Source organism: Nothobranchius furzeri, chromosome 19, assembly GCF_043380555.1.
Source record: "Nothobranchius furzeri strain GRZ-AD chromosome 19, NfurGRZ-RIMD1, whole genome shotgun sequence".
In the NCBI taxonomy this organism is placed as follows: Eukaryota; Metazoa; Chordata; class Actinopteri; order Cyprinodontiformes; family Nothobranchiidae; genus Nothobranchius; species Nothobranchius furzeri.
This window is the reverse complement of record NC_091759.1, coordinates 24,804,272-24,826,694: the sequence shown is the minus strand read 5'-3', so window position 1 is coordinate 24,826,694 and position 22,423 is coordinate 24,804,272. Positions and strand designations below refer to the sequence as shown.

The 22,423-nt window shown below is 44.4% G+C and overlaps 1 protein-coding gene and 1 long non-coding RNA gene across 4 annotated transcripts in view; one reads left to right on the top strand and one right to left on the bottom strand.

Annotated features, from left to right (window-relative positions):
* The window catches only part of LOC139064228 (uncharacterized), a 67,753-nt gene that overhangs the window by 36,839 nt on the left and 8,491 nt on the right, over positions 1-22,423 (top strand). The window lies entirely within an intron of this gene.
* Positions 6,944-12,581, bottom strand: LOC129164630 (hepatic lectin-like). 2 transcript variants are annotated; one of them, XM_054745520.2, is made up of 7 exons: positions 12,511-12,581; positions 12,166-12,206; positions 9,961-10,059; positions 9,693-9,854; positions 9,067-9,218; positions 8,834-8,961; positions 6,944-8,720 (listed from the first exon to the last, which is right to left on the bottom strand). In XM_054745520.2, the coding sequence occupies exons 2-7, from the start codon at positions 12,191-12,193 to the stop codon at positions 8,528-8,530; spliced, it is 762 nt and encodes a 253-aa protein (XP_054601495.1). In that variant the 5' UTR covers positions 12,194-12,206; positions 12,511-12,581; the 3' UTR covers positions 6,944-8,527. The 2 variants fall into 2 exon arrangements, with proteins under 2 accessions (XP_054601495.1, XP_054601494.2); XM_054745519.2 differs by lacking the exons at positions 12,166-12,206; positions 12,511-12,581 and having other exon boundaries at positions 9,961-10,225.

Here is a 22,423-nt window from a genome sequence, read left to right as displayed (position 1 = left end):
CAGCTGGAGTTAGTGGATGTAAATTAGCAGGGTTAGATCCACGGTGTTTATAAAAACCACTTATGGAGGGAACCGGAGGAGAAACCACTGAGGAATGAGGATAAACCGACCTTGAAAAACTTAGACGGAGAAACCGCGCCGCAACGCGGCCTGGCGGGAATCCAGAAGTGGCGCTCAAGTCGCCAAACAAAGGAAAAGAAGCTAGAAGATCACGCCGATGTTTACTAGATAAACCACGCTTTAAGAGAAGTCTTATTCTCAACTGGATTCCTGCTCGTTTACCTCTTTTCCTCCGATGTTTTCCCGGGACCGGATAAACATCGCTGGGGGCGCGTTGGTTGGGATCGTCGTTTGGCTCCGGGCCAGTGCGCCACTCAGATAAACAAACAGGATGGTACGTCCTCGGTGCATTTTGGGCAATCATGAACAAAGGGAAAGACAAAAGAGTCTGGCGATCATAGGAGATGGTAGCAGAGACACTACTGAAGAAGATCGCAGACAGGAGCAAGGTGGAAAAGAGGAGGTTAGTGGAGAAAAGTTAGAAAAAGTGGCCGGTGACCGCGGCTAAGCCAAGCACAGGCGCCATCTTGTTACCGACCGGAAGTGGTCCAACCAATCAGCTTAGTTCTGATTGGATTAGGTAGAAATAGGAAAGATTAGGAATACGAGGAACTTCTTGTTAAAAAATAAATATTTTTTAGTTTTAAATATTCTTTAGTGAAGTTTCTATTTTATCTTATTGATCAGATTTTTTGTATGATTAAAGAATCTTTTTAAACAGAGATGATCGTTTTTCTTGCTGCTTGAGGTCATCGGAGCGTTTCCTTGTCTGGTTTTTACCGACCTCCTGGTTCTTTGTGGGATATCATGATTTAAGAGTAGGTGGTGTCGGCTGATGAAGGAACGCTCACTGCAAAAACACAAAACAACCAGTGAGCTGCAGATTTATGCTGATTAAAGTTTAGACCTATTCTGCTCCTTTCACCTGTGCTCGCTGGTCTGATGAACTTCACACCAGAGTAGGTTGCATCAGCTTCAGCTGACTTCCTGCTGTGAGTCTGAGAAGTTGCTGTCTGGTTTTAACCATCTTCCTGAAGTCAGGGACGGACGCAGATTAAGCAGGAAGTATGAAAAGGGAAGAAAGCAGACATGTTGTGATTTCTACCATCAGTGTGACTCTGATGCCCGGCAGGGTTTACTGATGGAGGCTCAGCCGTCTGGTCCATCTTCAGTCACTAGCTATGGTCTCTACGCTCTTTCCAAACACTGATGAACATGACTTCATCTACACTCCAGGAAAACACGTGTTTGCTGATGCTCTGCTTAGAGAAACCACACCAAGTGAAAACACCGTCGAGATGGATGCATGTGTCCATGTGAAGATGACTGAAGAATCTCTTCCCACACAGATCGCAGAGGAAGCCACCAAAGATGAATTCCTGCAGAGGGTTGTGTAGCTAGAGTGTCAGCAGGACTGTAACATCAGAGCAGATCTGCTGTTTTTACTGGACTTTTACTCAGAGGGAATAGAAGAGGTCCACAGTCACTGAGACCTGACTTTTTGAGAAGGTTGCATGAAGAACACCTTGGCTCTGAACCTTGAACTCCACGTTAGTTCATCCTGCATGGAGTCGGCTGCCCAATCCACAAAGCCAGCAGAGGGAGGTGCCCCAGACAGGTGACATCTGAGCCACTTCCAGCTGTGCTGAAGGTCAAAGAGCATCACTAAGCCTCCATCCTGACAGGCTGAATCTTTAGTTCACAGAAAACGTATTTAACCAGTGATGAAGGAGAATGGATGTGTGTCACTAATTTAAATAGAAAAGGGTGATGAGGTGATCAGACTCCTCCCACTAGAGGGCAGTAGGACTCTAGGACTAGGATAGCAGCGGCGGCCATGTTACTGAGGTCATGACACAGATGGGCCTTCGGCACCTGCTCAGCCCAGCTACACACACACACACACACACACACACACACACACACACACACACACACACACACACACACACACACACACACACACACACACACACACACACTTGTTTAGGCTGTAGGTAAAAACTATAGAAGTCCAGACAACATGAACGAGATAGAGTTACAGTTGTTTTGGTCAAATTAAGATTATTTTATTATCTCATGTAAGAAAACTGGTGTGATCTGAGTGACTCAGCACTGAACACAGACTGAGTTACAGACGTGTTTGTGTTTACTGTGCTAATGAGATGCAGCGGCCATCTTGGATCTGATGGTGATTTTTTGCTGAGTTTTAATGAAATCTGTTGTGGTTTATAGTTGGTTACAGCTAAAGAAAATAAATAAAATATAACTTTAAAATAATGGCATGGAGGCAACCAGCCTGTGGCACTGCTGAGGTGTTATGGAGGCCCAGGACGCTTTCATAGCGGCCTTAAGCTCATCCAGAGTGTTGGGTCTTGCATCTCTCAACGTTCTCTTTGCAATATCCCACAGGTTCTCTACGGGGTTCAGGTCAGGAGAGTTGGCAGGCCAGTTGAGCACAGTAATACCATGGTCAGTAAACCATTTACCAGTGGTTTTAGCACTGTGAGCAGGTGCCAGGTCGTGCTAAAAAATGAAATCTTCATCTCCATAAAGCTTTTCAGCAGATGGAAGCATGAAGTGCTCCAAAATCTCCTGATAGCTAGCTGCAGTGACCCTGCCCTTGATAAAACACAGTGGACCAACACCAGCAGCTGACATGGCACCCCAGACCATCAGTAACTGTGGGTACTTGACACTGGACTTCAGGCATTTTGGCGTTTCCCTCTGCCCAGTCTTCCTCCAGACTCTGGCACCTTGATTCCCGAATGACATGCAAAATTTGCTTTCATCTGAAAAAAAGTACTTTGGACCACTGAGCAACAGCCCAGTGCTGCTTCTCTGTAGCCCAGGTCAGGCGCTTCTGCCGCTGTTTCTGGTTCAAAGGTGGCTTGATCTGGGGAATGCGGCACCTGTAGCCCATTTCCTGCACACGCCTGTACACGGTGGCTCTGGATGTTTCTACTCCAGACTCAGACCACTGCTTCCGCAGGTCCCCCAAGGTCTGGAATCGGTCCTTCTCCACAATCTTCCTCAGGGTCCGGTCACCTCTTCTGGTTGTGCAGCGTTTTCTGCCACACTTTTTCCTTCCCACAGACTTCCCACTGAGGTGCCTTGATACAGCACTCTAGGAACAGCCTCTTCATTCAGAAATGTCTTTCTGTGTCTTGCCCTCTTGCTTGAGGGTGTCAATGATGGTCTTCCGGACAGCAGTCAGTTCAGTAGTCTTACCCATGATTGTGGTTTTGAGTAATGAACCAGGCTGGGAGTTTTTAAAAGCCTCAGGAATCTTTTGCAGGTGTTTAGAGTTAATTAGTTGATTCAGATGATTAGGTTAACAGCTCGTTTACAAAACCTTTTCATGATATGCTAATTTATTGAGGTAGGAATTTTGGGTTTTCATGAGCTGTACGCCACAATCATCAACATTAGAAACAAGAAAAGGCTTGAACTACTTAAGTTGTGTGTAATGAATCTTTTTATTATTGTGTCCTGTCTGGCTGTGAAACAAACAGAATTGATGTCTGAATGCTGGTAACAAGCCTTACAGATTTACTCTCAGGTGGAGCATCAAAGCATCTGCTTTTAATGTCACGCCTGATACTTAAAACTTTATTGTTATTGTTTTTGAATGCTTTGTAATTCCGACCAGACACGGAGTCAGAGGTGAAAGAGAAAGGAAGAGACAAAAGGTGGGGAGAGAGAGGGAAAGAGGGTGGGGGATCCACAAATATAAACAATAATGAACAAAAGTCTGCTTCTAGACCTGCAGAAAGAGACAAGAAAAAAAGCAAAAAAAAAAAAAAAAAATAAATAAATAAAGGGACAATACAACAAGATCAAGCTATCACTGCGTCAACTTGATGAAGAAATATATAATCAACATTGCTTAACTGAACTGTCACACGATAATAAATCACAGTGCATTAAGTGCCCACCATAGTCTTAAGACCTGTGTTGAACGTGCCCAAGTCCATACTTTTGAGAGCTTGTTTATGTAAGGTTTATCTACAGGAGCGTCCAATAGAGAGTGCGAGAGACCACAGACCTGCCCCCCAAAGATGCGTAGGGGGCGGGGGAAGCTCCAAGTCCCAGAGATCCAGGCGCTGCCCCAGAACACAGGAACCCCAAGGAGACTGCAAGCAGAAAGGCCCCCGCCCCCCTCGAGAGGCACAGAGAATCGCCCCGGGGGGCCACAACCAGCAGCCGGCAGAGTCCCGGGAGACATCAGCGGCAAGCCCTCAGGCCCGCCCGCAGCCTCCCACCCCCTAGCCGGCTGAGCCCTGGACCCGGGGACCCAGCAGAGACCCAGACCCCACCAGGCCGCCACCGGGATTGATCAGGCAGATGCCAAAAATCTTAAACCCCCTGACCCGGGAGCCACGAACACTCAGGCAGACCAAGGCACCACACCCCAAACCAGGTGTGGCAGGGGGAGGGGAGACGAAGATCTATATCATCAAAAGAAGTCCCAGGAGAAGAGAGGAGTCAAAGGCCCCACCTGACATATACAGTCATACACAAACAGTCATACACTCCCTCCCTCATGCTCACACATGCACATACAACCATAGACTTACAAAAATGCACGCCGGACATCCACTCATGCTCCCCATACACACTCTATTCACTCTGGTCCCGGTACTGCTGCACATGGGGTACAACCATCACCAGTTACCAGAGTATGACCCTTTCTGCTGGGGTGCTGATGAGCAGGCTCCCCCGCCCAACGCTGAGCACAGCAACCCACCACCCCAGACCCCAACCAGACGGCCAGATCTCCCTCCTTGCCTCCAGCCCCAGGAAGCCAAGCAACAACAGAGGTGTACTAAGACCCCTAGTCTCCCTCCACCTGCGCCAATATAGTGTTGTGTGTGTTGATGATGTGTATTCCATGGCTGTGGTGAGCGGCAGTGCGGGCATCGTCCGGCCTATGCCAGCTGATGCCACCGCACCACCCCACTTCCACCCACAGCCCTTGGTGTCTAAGTGCAGTTTAAAATTGGAAGTGGGCACCGGCACTCGGGAGGAGGCTGAGAAATCCCCCTGCCAAGTGTCGTTGAATGTGCTCACTCCCAAGGTCCTAAGTGTGTGTTTGCGTGGAATGTTGTCGGTGGAAGTGTATAAGGTGCAAATAAAATTGGGGGGCAGGTTGCCACAGGAATGCAGAAATGGGGTCCATACCCGCAGTTCCTGACTTTTCCATCCCCCCAAGGTCCTATGTGCATGTTTGTGTGATGATGTGAGGGAGCAGGAGGAGAGAAATATGCGGGGATGGGGAGGAATGGCTGGTTGGGCTTAACCCTCCAGGGAGCCAGCTCCCCCACTGGCCCCAATAGGCACCTCTGTTGTCAAATTGCCGCCCAGGGCACAGAGACCCCAGCCCATCTTGCCAGGGCCCAAAGCAGCAGCATTACAGAGCCTCACGGAGTCCGAGGGCACCAACCCAGTCCCACTCCCGCATAATATCTATGCCCATCCCTGCATCTGCACAACTTCCAGAATATATAAGACATAGGACATCCAGGTAAGGTTGGATCCTCCCCCTCCTGGACCTCCCCCTCCCCTGTGATGGGAGAGCAGAGGAGCCAAGGTCTATCCGAGGCCCCTGAACCCGGGCCAGGCACTGCTGCATGCTCCTGCCTTCTTCCCGGCAGCATACATGTCAGGACCCGACCCCCAAGGCCCCGCCCAGATCCCCACACCGGGCCGGCCACCCCAACACCCTGAGCCCCCACCCAGACCCGCCCAGGGGCAATGCAGCCGCCAAGCAGTGACCCATGGCTGCCGCCAAGACCTCCAAGGGGCCCCACTCACAACCGCCAGTAGTCCACCCCCCGAGGCAACCCAAGCACCTCCAGAGGGGGGGCAACGTTCCCCCAGTCCCAGACATCCCCAGTGAACCCACCCCCAGGGAACATCTGGATACTACAAACTCAGACCCTCCACCCCCCCCCCCCCACACACACACACACACACACACACACCCACATCATCCCACAGGACAACATCAACGGTCTCCCATCACCGCAATGTGATGGATCTGATCAAAGGAGCCCAGAGAGATTGATCTGAAGTGGAAGCAGAGGCTAAATCAAGTGTAATATGATCTAACAAAAGATTTCTATACTGGTTAATGCAGAGAGTTTCTCTATTCTTCCAATTCAAGAGGATAGTTTTCTTAGCGATGCATATGGCAGTCAGAACCACGTGAACCACAGATGTTTCAATCGGGACATCGTCCAGATTTCCCAGTAAACAAAGAGAAGGCGTGGTTGGGATATGACATTTCAGAGACTTTGACATGTCTTCACATACTCTTCCCCAAAATTCCTGGACAGGTGGACAGGACCACAGTGCATGAATGCAATTGTCAGGAATGTTGTGTGTATTCAATTCAATTCAATTCAAGTTTATTTATAAAGTGCCAAATCACGACAAAAGTCGTCTCAAGGCACTTCACATAATAAACATTCCAATTCACAGTTCATTAAGCCAATCAGAAATAATGTTTCCTATAGGAACCCAGCAAATTGCATCGAGTCACTGACTAGTGTCAGTGTCTATACAGCAATCCTCATACTGAGCAAGCATGCAGCGAAAGTGGAGAGGAAAACTCCCTTCTAACAGGAAGAAACCTCCAGAGAATCCTGGCTCAGTATAAGCAGCCATCCTCCACGACTCACTTGGGATCGAGAAGACAGAGCAGGCAGACAAAGGCACACACACACACACACACACACACACACACACACACACACACACACACACACACACACCTCTTTATTGAACTCTATCTTTTAAGCTGCCTTTCTAAAGTGTATTTGAAATATCCTCCAGTACTTATACACCACCACAAGGTGTGGTACAAGACATGAAAGACCAGAGCAGACATGAACAAGATCAGAGGGAAAAAGAGGATAAATCTTGAACTACTCTAGGATATTTTATATCTAAAAGCATCAGTCTGGTGCATTTTGAGAAGAAACATTTAGAGTTAGAATGTAGTATCTATGGCGTTATAATATTATATGTGATTGATTATATTTTCTATAGCGTGCAGAACTTGTTAAACTATGTGACTCAATTTCAGGAACAAAGTAGAATCCAGCAGCTGTTTTTTATTTGTTGTTGTTTATAGAAACTAAATCTGTCTGCAGGGCTTTAGGCCCAGGGCAGAGTTTTAGACCTCAGACCGACTAGATCATGACCTGTTATTAATAATATCATGCATGACATTATTATGTTTTTTACACCAATGAGAACAATATGTAATGTTCACAGACATCCAAACCTTAGATAACCTTAAATAAAGTAAATCTTAAAATGAAAAATTCATATAGTTTTTTCTATAAAATATTAGTTATCTGTGAACACGTTTTATACTTGATGTTGTCCAGCTGCTTATTTCTATAACAGAGCTGAGCTGTGGGAGAAAAGATTCAGACTTATTGAATCTTACTTTCTATCACGTGCTGTGGCTTTAGTGTATTTATTAACTTATTATTAATTATAAAATTATAAATAACAGGTCACTACAGTCTGGGCATGGAGAGTGTCTCTAGGAGCTAAAGCAGCAGCTCACCTGTTCCTTCCACACTGACAGGAGAAGTCCTCTCATCAGCAGCAGGTGACCTATAGAGTGTAATCTGAACACCGGCCTGAAAGCAACAACTAAAAACAGCGACCAGACTGACCCACTGGGAACTTCTGATTGGCCTAATCACACATGCTTCTCTGTTATTAAGTAAATAAGTTGCAGATACACAAACGGACTAAACACAGGTGCCATTAAACACAGGAAATGCAGACTAAAATATTTTTGCATCATTGCTATGGCGCCCCCTCCAGCCTGGCGCCCCTATGCGCCGCATACACTGCACACCCACTTTTTGCACCACTGTGATAGGCCCTGTCAGGTAGGCGGCCTTGGGGATCAACCCAGTGGCATGATGACGGAACACCGGTCCAGAAACACAACACCGGCCCTTGTGAACCCAAATATCAGACCGGCCCACCGGGAATTGTCCAGACCCTCCCGATTAGCCGCTCCGGGCCTGGGTCCGGTTTGATTCCGTAAAATAAATTCAGAACAAATAAAATCTATGCTCACAGTAAAAAGCCACTTAGCTAAATCTGACAGAGATCAAGGAACCAGAACTTTGATCCAATAATCCATCAAAGCAGCACCACATGTAGGGCGGCATTAAAAATGTATGTTAAATATTTAAAATTCATAAACAAAGTTCAAAAAGCTAATTTATGATTGAATGTTGTTTTTATTTATGGGTTAGGCTTTTGTATTTTAGCTAAAGGAGAAAAAAGAAAATGTGAGAAAATATAAAATTTTTCTCTTCCACACATTTAAAATGAAGCTTCAGCTGTTTGTGAGATGAACTTTCTACAAACATCATCTCTGCTCCTCCTGGATCCTGGACTCAGGTTGTTCCAGAGACTGAACTGAACTTCAGCCACAAACAGATGAACTCGGTCCAGTTCCTGCTGGTTTCTCACAGATACTTTTAAAAGCTAAGATACAGGTGTCATCATTCCAGGTGTTCAGATCTTTAGCTTCTCTCTTCAGAATCGTCACACAGTCCTCTCCAGATGCACTGCGTTTTTTAGAGTTATCGGGCTGACCTTCTAACCAAAACTTCATTCTGACAGATGAGTAAAAAGAACAAAATCCATTAAAACTGGAGACTCTGATCCAGAAAAGCCTTGTCAAGTTGATTTTGTGAAACTGACTGAAATATTCACACAACCATCAGACCTGCTGTCCAGTGGAGATCCGTCCACCCAGGTCCAGATGCCTTCTACCTCTGAGTCTGTCAGTCCGATCCAGAAACCGTCCGAAATGTCAAGCATCACAAAGGTTTTCACTTTCTCCACCAGGAACTCCTGAATCAAATCAGATGAAAATGACTCAGAGACGTTTCTGAGCTCAGATGAAGAAACATGATGATGAAATCTGTGAGAACATGAACCTGCAGCAGTGTTTCATACCTGCTCCTCTCTGCTGTCGATCTTCACCAGGTCTGCTCCCAGATCCTCACAGAAACTTCTGCTCCCTTTCCAGGATGAGTAACGGTCACTGAAATAATAACACTTGTCTCCATGTTTCTCCCAGTTTTTGTCCAACTTCAGACAAACGTGATCTTAGAACAGATGAGAACAAAGACTGGATTCATCCAGGAGGAAGAAATCTCTGTAGATGTTTGTGTGATTAGGAGGCAGCAGGAGGCGTCTTCTGTCCTGCAGTTACCATCTAACTTCCTGTTTCTGTGGCTCCATCAATGTTTCTTTAACATCATTACAGGACAGAAAGGTCAGGAGAAGACCTATTTACATGTCATCTACAGTGGGCTGTGCTACTCAGAATGTTTTAACTGAAAGATCATTAAAATGTGTATTTATGTTTTCTTACAGCATCAGTGGTGAATATATTAGTTAGTGGTTGGTCTAAACACTCAGGGAAAGAAAATAACACCTTGTTATTAGTTGTATATTGTAAGGAATTAGAGAAAAACATCATATCTGATCCAGAAAGTCTCAGATTAAATAATCCTGACGGGCCTGAATCAGACCTCCAGGCTGAACCTTCTGGACTCTTTCAAACCCGACATTCTCACCTGAGATGTGTTTTCTCAGAGCTTCAATTTCCTCACTTAGAACCTTATTGTCCTCCTGTAGAGCCTTATTGTCCTCCTGTAGAACCTTATTGTCCTCCTGTAGAGCTCCTTTCTCCTCCTTCAGGGTTTGGAGAGTTTTGTTGGTTCTAATTTTATCAAAAGCTGATTAAAGAAAAGACGGAAGTTAAAATCAGATGAAATCAGAATAACAGAGTTCTCCTCTTGTCCTCTAACACATGAAATAGTAAATAAATCAGTCAGAACTCACCGAGTCTGTAGATAATGATGAGAGCAGCAGCCAGCAGAGCCCAGAGAAGCAGATTTGACTTCCTGTTTGGTTTTTCATGCTGAGAGGCAGCAGCTTCACCTGAGGAGCATTTAGAGGAGAACCACATCAACATCTGGACCCACTCACAACATACAACCCACATCTGGACCCACTCACAACATACAACCCACATCTGGACCCACTCACAACATACAACCCACATCTGGACCCACTCACAACATACAACCCACATCTGGACCCACTCACAACATACAACCCACATCTGGACCCACTCACAACATACAACCCACATCTGGACCCACTCACAACATACAACCCACATCTGGACCCACTCACAACATACAACCCACATCTGGACCCACTCACAACATACAACCAACATCTGGACCCACTCACAACATACAACCAACATATGGACCCACTCACAACATACAACCAACATCTGGACCCACTCACAACATACAACCAACATCTGGACCCACTCACAACATACAACCAACATCTGGACCCACTCACAACATACAACCAACATATGGACCCACTCACAACATACAACCAACATCTGGACCCACTCACAACATACAACCAACATATGGACCCACTCACAACATACAACCCACATCTGGACCCACTCACAACATACAACCCACATCTGGACCCACTCACAACATACAACCCACATCTGGACCCACTCACAACATACAACCCACATCTGGACCCACTCACAACATACAACCCACATCTGGACCCACTCACAACATACAACCCACATCTGGACCCACTCACAACATACAACCCACATCTGGACCCACTCACAACATACAACCCACATCTGGACCCACTCCCCACATACAACCAACATCTGGACCCACTCACAACATACAACCCACATCTGGACCCACTCACAACATACAACCCACATCTGGACCCACTCACAACATACAACCCACATCTGGACCCACTCACAACATACAACCCACATCTGGACCCACTCACAACATACAACCCACATCTGGACCCACTCCCCACATACAACCAACATCTGGACCCACTCACCACATACAACCAACATCTGGACCCACTCACAACATACAACCCACATCTGGACCCACTCACAACATACAACCCACATCTGGACCCACTCACAACATACAACCCACATCTGGACCCACTCACAACATACAACCCACATCTGGACCCACTCACAACATACAACCCACATCTGGACCCACTCACAACATACAACCCACATCTGGACCCACTCACAACATACAACCCACATCTGGACCCACTCACAACATACAACCCACATCTGGACCCACTCGCCACATACAACCCACATCTGGACCCACTCGCCACATACAACCAACATCTGGACCCACTCACAACATACAACCCACATCTGGACCCACTCACAACATACAACCCACATCTGGACCCACTCCCCACATACAACCAACATCTGGACCCACTCACCACATACAACCAACATCTGGACCCACTCACAACATACAACCCACATCTGGACCCACTCACAACATACAACCCACATCTGGACCCACTCACAACATACAACCCACATCTGGACCCACTCATAACATACAACCCACATCTGGACCCACTCACAACATACAACCCACATCTGGACCCACTCACAACATACAACCCACATCTGGACCCACTCACAACATACAACCCACATCTGGACCCACTCACAACATACAACCCACATCTGGACCCACTCACAACATACAACCCACATCTGGACCCACTCACAACATACAACCCACATCTGGACCCACTCACAACATACAACCCACATCTGGACCCACTCGCCACATACAACCCACATCTGGACCCACTCACAACATACAACCAACATCTGGATCCACTCACCACATACAACCCACATCTGGACCCACTCACAACATACAACCCACATCTGCTCCATCATGGTCTCCAGAAAACAGCTTCTGCTGCATGAATTCTACACAAGTTTTAGATAAAATAACTCAGGTGTGACTCTAGTTTCTGGTTAAAAACAGGAAGTTATTGACAGCAGACATTAATGTGTTGTTGCCATGGAGACATCTTTCCTCCTGAGTCTGTCTGATGTTTCTGGATGTTAAAGATTTTCTAAAGACACCAGATGTGTTCAGTATGTTGGTTTGAAGATGTTCTCACCTTGTTCAGAGTTTTGTGGACAAATCATCACCACAGTCAGTCTGAGAACACACACACACACACACACACACACACACACACACACACACACACACACACACGGCCAGTTTTTAAAATACAGAAACATAAATGTTTGTTTCTTGCAAAAGTTTTAAAATCTTATCTTTAAAATAATAACAAATTTTCTCAGTAAAAGTCAAATAATTAACATAAATTTGTAGTTTAGTTCAATGTTTTATAACCAAAACAAGAAAATCTGAACTAAAATCAAAAAACAAGAATAATGGTAGGAAAATATTAATCAGTGGTTTTATTTGTTGTTGACAGAAAATCCTCTAAACTCACCAAAAACGTGTCCTCGCTCCTCTGTTTAAGCAGAAGTTCTGTTGGTTTCCTTCAAGCTTCACAGCTTTGTGTTAAAGGAGGAAGAGGATGACTATAGATAAGTTTTCATTTATCTAGAAAGGTAAAAAAAAACTTTCTAAAGTGGGACACAGCTTTTTCGTTGAGACAGGAAGTGACATCATCATATAGAATGAAGAGCCACAAACTTAGTTGTGGACATATTGATAAAATCTTCATCTGTACTTCTGCTAATTCACTTTTTCATTCTTTGAAACTTTAACACCTTTTCTATCTTTATTAACTGAACCACATGATGAACTAGTTAGTAGTAACTTTAAAAAACTAAATGTTTGGAATCAAATCAGCATTTTTATCAGACCCTAACAGAAGAAGAAGAAAAAAAATATCATTTCTATAGCGCCTCGCAAGATAAAAATCACGAGGCGCTTCACAAAAACAAAAAATGCAAAAATATAAAAAAAGAATTTAGAAAATGGTTAAAAATATAATTAAAATGAGCAAAAAATAGACAATTGTGATTAAAAAAATTTGTTAAGAGAGAGTGACTAGAAAGAGGGAAATCAGTGGATCCTGAGGAAGGTGGAATAGGTGGGGAGAGCAGAATAAAGAGAGAGAGGTGAAGAAGGTCATACAAAAGCCAGCTTGAACAAGTGAGTCTTCAGCTGCTTTTTAAAGGAGACCACTGAGTCCACTGATCTCAGGCTCAGGGGGAGAGAGGTCCAGAGTCTGGGGGCCACAGCAGCAGATGATCTGTCACCTTTGACCTTTAGCCTGGTGCTGCACAACCAGTAGGCTTTGATCACTGGACCTCAGGGACCTGCTGGGAGTGTAGGGACTAAGAAGATCACCAATGTAAGATGGTGCTTGTCCATGTAAGGCCCTATAGACCAGAACCAGGATCTTGAAATGAACCCTGAAGTTGACTGGCAGCCAGTGAAGCTGGAGGAGAAGCGGGGTGATGTGGGTGTGTTTGGAGGACTTGGTCAGAAGCCGAGCACAGGCGTTCTGAACCACCTGTAGACGGTTCAGGGAGGTTCTGCTCAGACACGTGAAAAGAGAGTTACAGTAGTCTAAGCGTGAGGAGATGAAGGTGTGGAGAACTGTCTCAAGTTCAGAGCGGGACAGAATGGGACTCAGCTTAGCAACGTTCCTGAGATGGAAGAAGGAAGAGCCAACAAGAGAACTGACATGAGAATCCAGGGTGAGAGCTGGGTCAAAGGTCGCGCCAAGATTCCTGACAGAAGGTTTGGTGTGGGAAGCAAGCTGACCAAGAGAGTCTCTGACTTTGGGAACCAGCTTGTCTGGGGCACAGATGAGGATCTCAGTCTTATCTTCATTCAGCTGAAGAAAGCTCCCACCATCCAGGTTTTGATAGAGTCTAAGCAGGTGTGTAACAGCTGCAGCTTAGACATCTCATGGGGCTTAAAGGAGATGTACAGTTGGATGTCATCTGCATAAAGATGGTAGGAGATTCCTTTGAAGGAGCTCAGGATGTGCTGAAGAGGAAGCAGATAGAGGAGGAAGAGCAGAGGCCCCAGCACCGAACCTTGTGGGACACCATGGGTAAGAGAGGTGGTGGAGGACCGAAACTTGGAGACGGCCACAGAAAAGGAGCGCTCAGAAAGATAAGAGAACCACTCCAGAGCAGATCCTGATAGGCCTACCCAGTCTCTCAGCCTCTCCAGTAGCAGGTGATGGTCAACAGTGTCAAAGGCTGCAGTCAGGTCCAGCAGGACCAGAACAGAACAGTCCCCTTTGGTGTGTTCTTGCTTTGTTGAAATTCTAATTCCATCTTTTAGTTCTTTTTAAAACACAGAAAGGTTTTTTTTTTACCTGCAACGTTTTGTTCGCGGCTGCAAATTTCATCAGGCTGACGCTGATGGTGGCGTCACTTCCTTCTCCGTTTATCCGCGGGCAGCAGAGGACGTTGTCGCGCTCTGCTGCCCGCTCTCCCCTCTCCGATGATGCAGTCCCATGCGCGGTCCAACGTGTAAACTCCATCGTCCCTGTTCATGGTCCCACATCCACGTCTCCTTATCTCGATAGCTTCTTTTATCCATCTTTTGTATTTCTGTTGTTCGGTGTTTATGATCCTTATGCTGTCCCAGTCCATTACATGGTTTTCTCTTGTGCAGTGATCTGTTACGGCTGACTTCTTTATTGTGTTTTCTGCTTCTTCTTTTGCTGCTCTTGTGTGTTTTCGACTTGTTTCTTTCTCGCACTCCTTTCTATGTTCTGTTGTTCGTGTGTTGAGTTGGCGTCCGGTTTCTCCTACGTATGTTTTATTGCAGAGTTTGCACGGGATTTCATAAACGACTCCACATTTAAGTCCAGCTGGTATCTTGTCTTTTGGGTGTACTAGTCTGTTTCTAACTGTTGTGTACGGTTTTGTTGGTGTGTTTATGTTGTGTTTTTTCATTGTTGCTCTTATTTTTTCTGTTATGCCTCTGATGTATGGTAGGGTTATCACTGGTTCTGGTTCTTGTCTTTCTGGGTTACTGGTTCTTTGCTTAGGTTCTTCTTTTCTTTCTGTTGTTGTTTGTTGTTTTCCTTTGTTTATCGCCCATGTCGGGTATCTGCAGGTCTTTAAAGCGTGTTGTATGTGTTTGTCCTCTTGTTTACGGTCTCTTTCTTCTATTATCATGTTTGCTCGGTGATATAATGTTCTGATTACTGACATGTTGTGTATGGTGGGGTGTTCTGATGTCCATAATAGATATTGGTCTGTGTGTGTTGGTTTCCTGTATGTGTTTATGTTTAGGGTCCCGTCGGTCTGCCTGGTTATTTTTATGTCCATAAATGCTATGCTGCCTTCTGTTTCTGTCTCATATGTGAACTTTATGCTGCCTGTGTCGTCCATGTTATTCAAGTGTTGTGTTAGTGTTTCTGTTTGTGGTTTTGGTGTGATTTCCAGTATGTCGTCTACGTAGCGTTTCCATAGTTTTATTTTGCAGTTTGGGGGGGCGGTGGCTATGGCTTTTTGTTCTAGGTCTTCCATGAAAAACTGGCACAGGGTGGCTGATAACGGGTTACCCATGGTGAAGCCTTCCAGTTGTTTGTATATTGTGTTGTCGTATGTGAAGTAAGTGGAGTTAGCTACCAGTCCTATCAGTTGTGCTATGTCATCTGCTGTGAGGTTTATTCTCTTGTGTAAAGTCTTGTCTTGTCTGATTCTGTTAACTACTATGTCTATGGTTTTTTGGGTTGATGTTTTTGTCGACAGGGATGTGACGTCATGTGAGATGAGTATGTCGTTATCTTCTATTGTCATCTCTTTTGGTTCTTTTGCCAGTTCTATGCTATTTTTGCAGTGTTGATCTGTGTTACCTAATAACGGACTGATGATTTTGCTGATCTCTCTTGCCATGTTGTATGCTGGTGTACCTATGCTGTCAACTATTGGTCTAAGTGGGGTGTTTTGTTTGTGTATTTTTGGCGTTCCATAGATTCTTGGTGTTTGCTGTAGGAATCCAGTGTACATTTTTTCTGTTATTTTGCCATTTTCTTGTAGTGGCTTCAGTATTTTTTTCATATTTTTCTTAATGTTTTCTGTTGGGTCTTTTTTAAGTATTTTCTATATATTTTTGTCCTCTAACATCTGTTTCTTCTGTTGTTTATATTTGTCTTTGTCCATAACTACTGTGGTTCTTCCTTTGTCTGCCGGTAGAATCATTATCTGTTCATTTTTAGATAATGCTGTCATGGCTGATTGTTCTTCTTTTGTAATATTGCTGTGTTGAATGTGGCTGTTTTTTAATATCCCAAGTACATTATTTCTGAGTTCTGCTTTCTTTCCCTCATCTGTGATCTGTTGACATGCTAGTTCTGCTGCTACAATGAACTCATCATATGGTATTTTCTTTGTTGTTACTGCAAAGTTTAAATTTTTCTTTAATATGCTTTCTTCTGCTTCTGTTAGTTCGTATTGTGAAATGTTACATACCCATGAGCTTTGTGTGGAGTTATCTTGTATTTCCTCCCTCCTTTTCTCGTTGATGAGTTTAACTTCTTTATGTGTCTTTCTTTTACTTTTATGAACTCTTTTTCCTGTTTTTCCAACATGTGTCCTTTAATTAGTTCCTCCATTTGTTTATCAAGTTTGTAATTCCTTTTCATGGAAGACCTAGAGCAGAAAGCCATAGCCACTGCCCCCACAAACTGCAAAATAAAACTATGGAAACGCTACGTAGACGACATACTGGAAATCACACCAAAACCACAAACAGAAACACTAACACAACACTTGAATAACATGGATGACACAGGCAACATAAAGTTCACATATGAGTCAGAAACAGAAGGCAGCATAGCATTTATGGACATGAAAATCACCAGGCAGACCGACGGGACCCTAAACATAAACACATACAGGAAACCAACACACACAGACCAATATCTATTATGGACATCAGAACACCCCACCATACACAACATGTCAGTAATCAGAACATTATATCACCGTGCAAACATGGTAACAGAAGAAAGAGACCGTAAACAAGAGGACAAACACATACAACACGCTTTAAAGAGCTGCGGATACCCGACATGGGCAATAAACAAAGGTAAACAACCAAAGCAAAGAACCAGCAACCCAAAAAGACAAGAACAAAAACCAGTGATAACCCTACCATACATCAGAGGCATAACGGAAAAACTAAGAGCAACAATGAAAAAACACAACATAAACACACCAACAAAACCGTACACAACAGTTAGAAACAGACTAGTACACCCAAAAGACAAGATACCAGCTGGACTTAAATGCGGACTCGTTTACGAAATCCCATGCAAACTCTGCAATAAAACATACGTAGGAGAACCCGGACGCCAACTCAACACACAAACAATAGAACATAGAAAGGAGTGCGAGAAAGAAACAAGTCGAAAACACACAAGAGCAACAAAAGAAGAAGCAGAAAACACAATAAAGAAGTCAGCTGTAACAGATCACTGCACAAGCGAAAACCATGTAATGGACTGGGACAACATAAGTATAATAAACACCGAACAACAGAAATACAAAAGATGGATAAAAGAAGCTATCGAGATAAGGAGACGTGGATGTGGGACCATGAACAGAGACGATAGAGTTTACTCGTTGGATCGTGCATGGGACTGCATCATCGGAGAGGGGAGAGCGGGCAGCAGAGGGCGACAACGTCCTCTGCTGCCCGCGGATAAACGGAGTAGGAAGTGGCGCCACCATCAGCATCAGCCTGAGGAAGTTTACAGCCGCAAACGAAACGTTGCAGGTAAATAAAACCTTTCTGTGTTTTAAAAAGAACTAAAAAATGGAATTAGAACAGTCCCCTGCATCACTGTGAGTCAGAAGGTCATTAGAGACCCTAAGAAGAGCTTTTTCAGTAGAATGAGCTCTACAAAAACCTGACTGGAAGCTATCATAGATGTTATGTTCATCAAGAGCAGCTGTGAGCTGTTTAGCCACAACCTTTTCCAAGATCTTGGAGATGAACGTGTAGGGTTAACTACATACTAGAATCAACACTGTTGCTATTCAGTTGGAGATTCTGAGAATGACCAAGCAGATTAATCTATAAAGCTTATATCATATATAAATATCCCGGATACTTATATAATTGATCTAAGTTCATAGCCCAACCTGTTTGGTCTATGTTTAATCTGAAGATTAAAATTTAGTTTAAGACAATTAAATTTAATAGCAAAAGTTTATTTTTGAGTCAGAAGCTAGGAATCTTTGCTTTTCAATAACCAGAAACAATTTTACATTTCTGTGTTTCGTTTCAATAATGAGGCAAGTTTAAAAATGAAGACATTTTATTACTGACAATTTTAAACTTTAAGATTTGAATGACAGTTATAAATGACAATTCATGGATGACAATTCAATGACAATTTTTAACAGCTTTGATTTTAAACTTGTTTTAAAAGGGAAAACCTGTGGCTGGATGAAGGCTAAATAAAAATACGAGTTTGGATGCGTGAATGGAGTTCTCAGAAGGTTTCTTTCAGAGAGAGGAAAGCATCCTGAGCTGGAGATGTTTTTGCAGCTACCTAAGTTGTTTACTTAGAGAACAGCATCAAACGTCATCTGTCGAAAGTGTCTACCTCACCCAGTTTCCGGAGACCCCCTTTTGGATCCGTGAAGTCAAGTGGAGATTATTTTCTCCGGGCACAAGGATGGTAGAAGGACCTCGATGCGACCAAATCAGTCCTGGGTTGTGTCTGTGGGTCACTCGACTGATGAACTATTGGCGTCCGTAACTCTGAAGGAGTTTTTGCATCTTAACTTAACTCAGAAATCAATAACTTCTGGAAGGAGTTTTTCGTCAGCTGGTTACAGTTTACGTTTATTCTTAGCTATTCATGTCGGCGTGACAGAACAGCTTGGCAGAGGATCCGGGCGGCCGTTCCCGTCTCCTCAGGATGGTGTTGGTTCAAGAACAGACGTGAGAGCTGTTGCACGTTAGTTTACAAAGTACTCAGAACACACCCACTCTCAGCAAGAAAGCTTTGGTCATGCATCAAAAACATGTGTTGGCAGTTATTGTTTACTCTGGATAAACTCTGTGTTAGATGGATAAGGTGGAAGCTGGCCTTCTGATTTGCTGAGCAGACATTCCTGTCACCAACCATAATCATAATTAATCATTATTATACCCAAAGCATAATAATTCATTTAATGTAATTAAAATACATTTATACTGAACCAAGTGATTATTTATGATGATTAAAATAAATAGTAATAAAGTCAAAGAGTTTTATTAATATTATGATTTAATTATTATCGTGAACTTGAAGTGTCCTTCTTCTGGGACGGAACAGCAGCAGATAAGATGGTTCTTTAGCAGACATCATGGCTCCTTTGTTAATCTGTGGACTTGAAAGTTACTGTTTGACCCAGCTTGACCCAGCTGGGTAAATGTGACCTTTGCCACAAATTAGAGGACCTTCCGTGATGCTACAAACGGAAGTTTAGAGATGGGTTTGAAGCTGCTATGGAGAGAGGCGTCAAGACTCGGGTGGAATACAGCGTTCTTAAAGTAAGCCGGGACATGATGTTATGAGCCCTGAGTTCCCAGCGCCCGGCTTCTACTCCGCTCCGTTTCAGCACCATGGTCAGCACCCTGGAGAGCGCCCAGCCACACTCATGCAGCTGATTCGCATCAGGAAATCCCCCAGCTGGAGCAGATGAAATCACTGCTGCACTGAATGGAGAGGAGGACTGAAGGAGAGGACTGGAGAGGAGGACAGGAGAGGATTATTGAGAGAAAGACTTGGGTTAAAGAACTTTAGAGTTCATAGTTGGCCCCAGATGGTTTAAGTTTCCACCTGCATGGGAAATCCTTCAGGTTTTGAGACTTGGTTGTCCCTTGCTCTTGACTGAGCTTTTGGTTGTGTGGGTGAGTTCGATCACCAGTGGACTTTTTGGGTAAGGCCTTCGGGCAACTTCTTTGTTACTGGTTTTCCTTTTTGGAACCAGAGTTTTAGTTCTCATTCTAGTGCTCTTTAAGTTACTAAAGTCCTCAGTTTTGTTCCCGTAGCTTAGGTTAAAAATCCCTTTGTTTCATTACCCAGATTTTCTCCCTTAGGGACACTTTTTGTTAATAAAACTACTTCTTTGGTTGTGACTTGGTGTCAGAACGTTAATTATTCATATTCATGTTTTCTGTGTTAGGCCTCCCAGGATCCTAGACCAGGTTGAGTTCGTAACACCTGACCAGAAACCAGAGAAGCATTAATTATAGAGAGCACGCTGGGAACGATGGACTGGAAAGCACTTTTAAACAAAGATGAGGGTAAGATGTGGAGGGGGCATGCAGAGGTCTTCATAGAGTTAACTAGTTTGGTTAACTCAGGCAAAGAAACCGGAGCAAAGCTATCTAGGATGATGTGCCTGGTTGGAGTCGGGAGAGGTGGCGATAAGGCTGAAGGAGAGATGCTAGATCTAACCTTATTGACTTTGTCCACAAAGAAGACAGAAAGTTCTCACAGTCTGTAACAGAGTGGATGGAGGCTGTAGGAGAGGCAGGAGAGACGATGCTGCTGATGGTGTTAAACAGCACCTTGGGGTTCCCTTTGCTCTGGGACACCAGGTTGGAGAAAAAGGAAACTCTAGCATCTCTGACTGCAGAGTTAAAGGATGTCAGAAGATCCTTTAGGTGCAGCAGATGGACGTGGAGATGGGTTTTCTTCCACAAACGCTCAGTTTTTCTGCTTTGGCGCTTCAGGCTGCGAAGGCTGTCATTAAACCAGGCAGTAGGGTTCACTGCAGGAACTGATCTGGTTCTGACAGGACAGATGTTGTCCAGAATGGAGAGGCAGTGCTCGTTGAACTGAGAAGTTAAGGAATCTGGGTCGTTATCAGAAGAACAGGGTGGATCAAAAGCAGCAGAAAAATTTGCTGGCTGTGCTCTCATTAAGAAAACGAGAACTAACCATACGGCGAGCAGGAGGTGGGAACGCAGAAACTGACAAGTTAAAGAAAATGCAATGGTGATCTGAAATATAAACGTCCTCAGGACAAACACTGTCAGCATTTAGATTCAGGGTAAAAACAAGGTCTAGAGTGTGCCCCCTGGTGTGTGTGGGGCCAGAAACATGCTGGGTAAAGCTGAAGGAGTCAATGAGGCTGGAGAAATTCAGGGCAAAGAGATCGGAGGGATCATCAACGTGGATGTTAAAGTTACCCACAATAACCAGTCTGGACAGCTTCACAGTGGAGGACAGAAAGTCACTAAACTCCTGAAGGAAAGAACTGTTTGGACCAGGTGGACGATAGACCACAGCACAGTAGAACGGGTTCTTACGCCCGACTTTAATCAGCTGCAGTTCAAAGGAAGCAAAGTGACCAGAGGTTGTAGAGCTACATGGAAGATGGTCTCTGAAAGCAACAGCTAGGCCTCCACCACGACCAGAACCCCGGGGCTGGCTAAGAAAAGAATAACCACTCGGGCAGAGTTCAATCAGAGCAGAATAATCAGATGTTTGCTGCCAAACTTCAGTCAGAAACAGAAAATCCAGGTTTTTAGAGAGAATTAGATCATTGAGCAGGAAGGACTTATTGTTAACAGAGCGGGTATTTAATAGAGCCATGCTGAGTGAGGAGGAGGAATCAGAAACTACAGAAACAGCTGGAGTTAGTGGACGTACATTAGCAGGGTTAGATCCACGGTGTTTATAAAAACCACTTATGGAGGGAACAGGAGGAGAAACCACTGAGGAATGAGGATAAACAGACCTTGAAAAACTTAGACAGAGAAGCCTGGCGGGAATCCAGAAGTGGCGCTCAAGTCGCCAAACAAAGGAAAAGAAGCTAGAAGATCACGCCGATGTTTACTAGATAAACCACGCTTTAAGAGAAGTCTTATTCTCAACTGGATTCCTGCTCGTTTACCTCTTCTCCTCCGATGTTTTCCCGGGACCGGATAAACATCGCTGGGGGCGCGTTGGTTGGGATCGTCGTTTGGCTCCAGGCCAGTGCGCCACTCAGGTAAACAAACAGGATGGTACGTCCTCGGTGCATTTTGGGCGATCATGAACGAACGGAAAGACAAAAGAGTCTGGCGATCATAGGAGATGGTAGCAGAGACACTACTGAAGACGATCGCAGACAGGAGCAAGGTGGAAAAGAGGAGGTTAGTGGAGAAAAGTTAGAAAAAGTGGCCGGTGACCGCGGCTAAGCCAAGCACAGGCGCCATCTTGTTACCGACCGGAAGTGGTCCAACCAATCAGCTTAGTTCTGATTGGATTAGGTAGAAATAGGAAAGATTAGGAATACGAGGAACTTCTTGTTAAAAAATAAATATTTTTTAGTTTTAAATATTCTTTAGTGAAGTTTCTATTTTATCTTATTGATCAGATTTTTTGTATGATTAAAGAATCTTTTTAAACAGAGATGATCGTTTTTCTT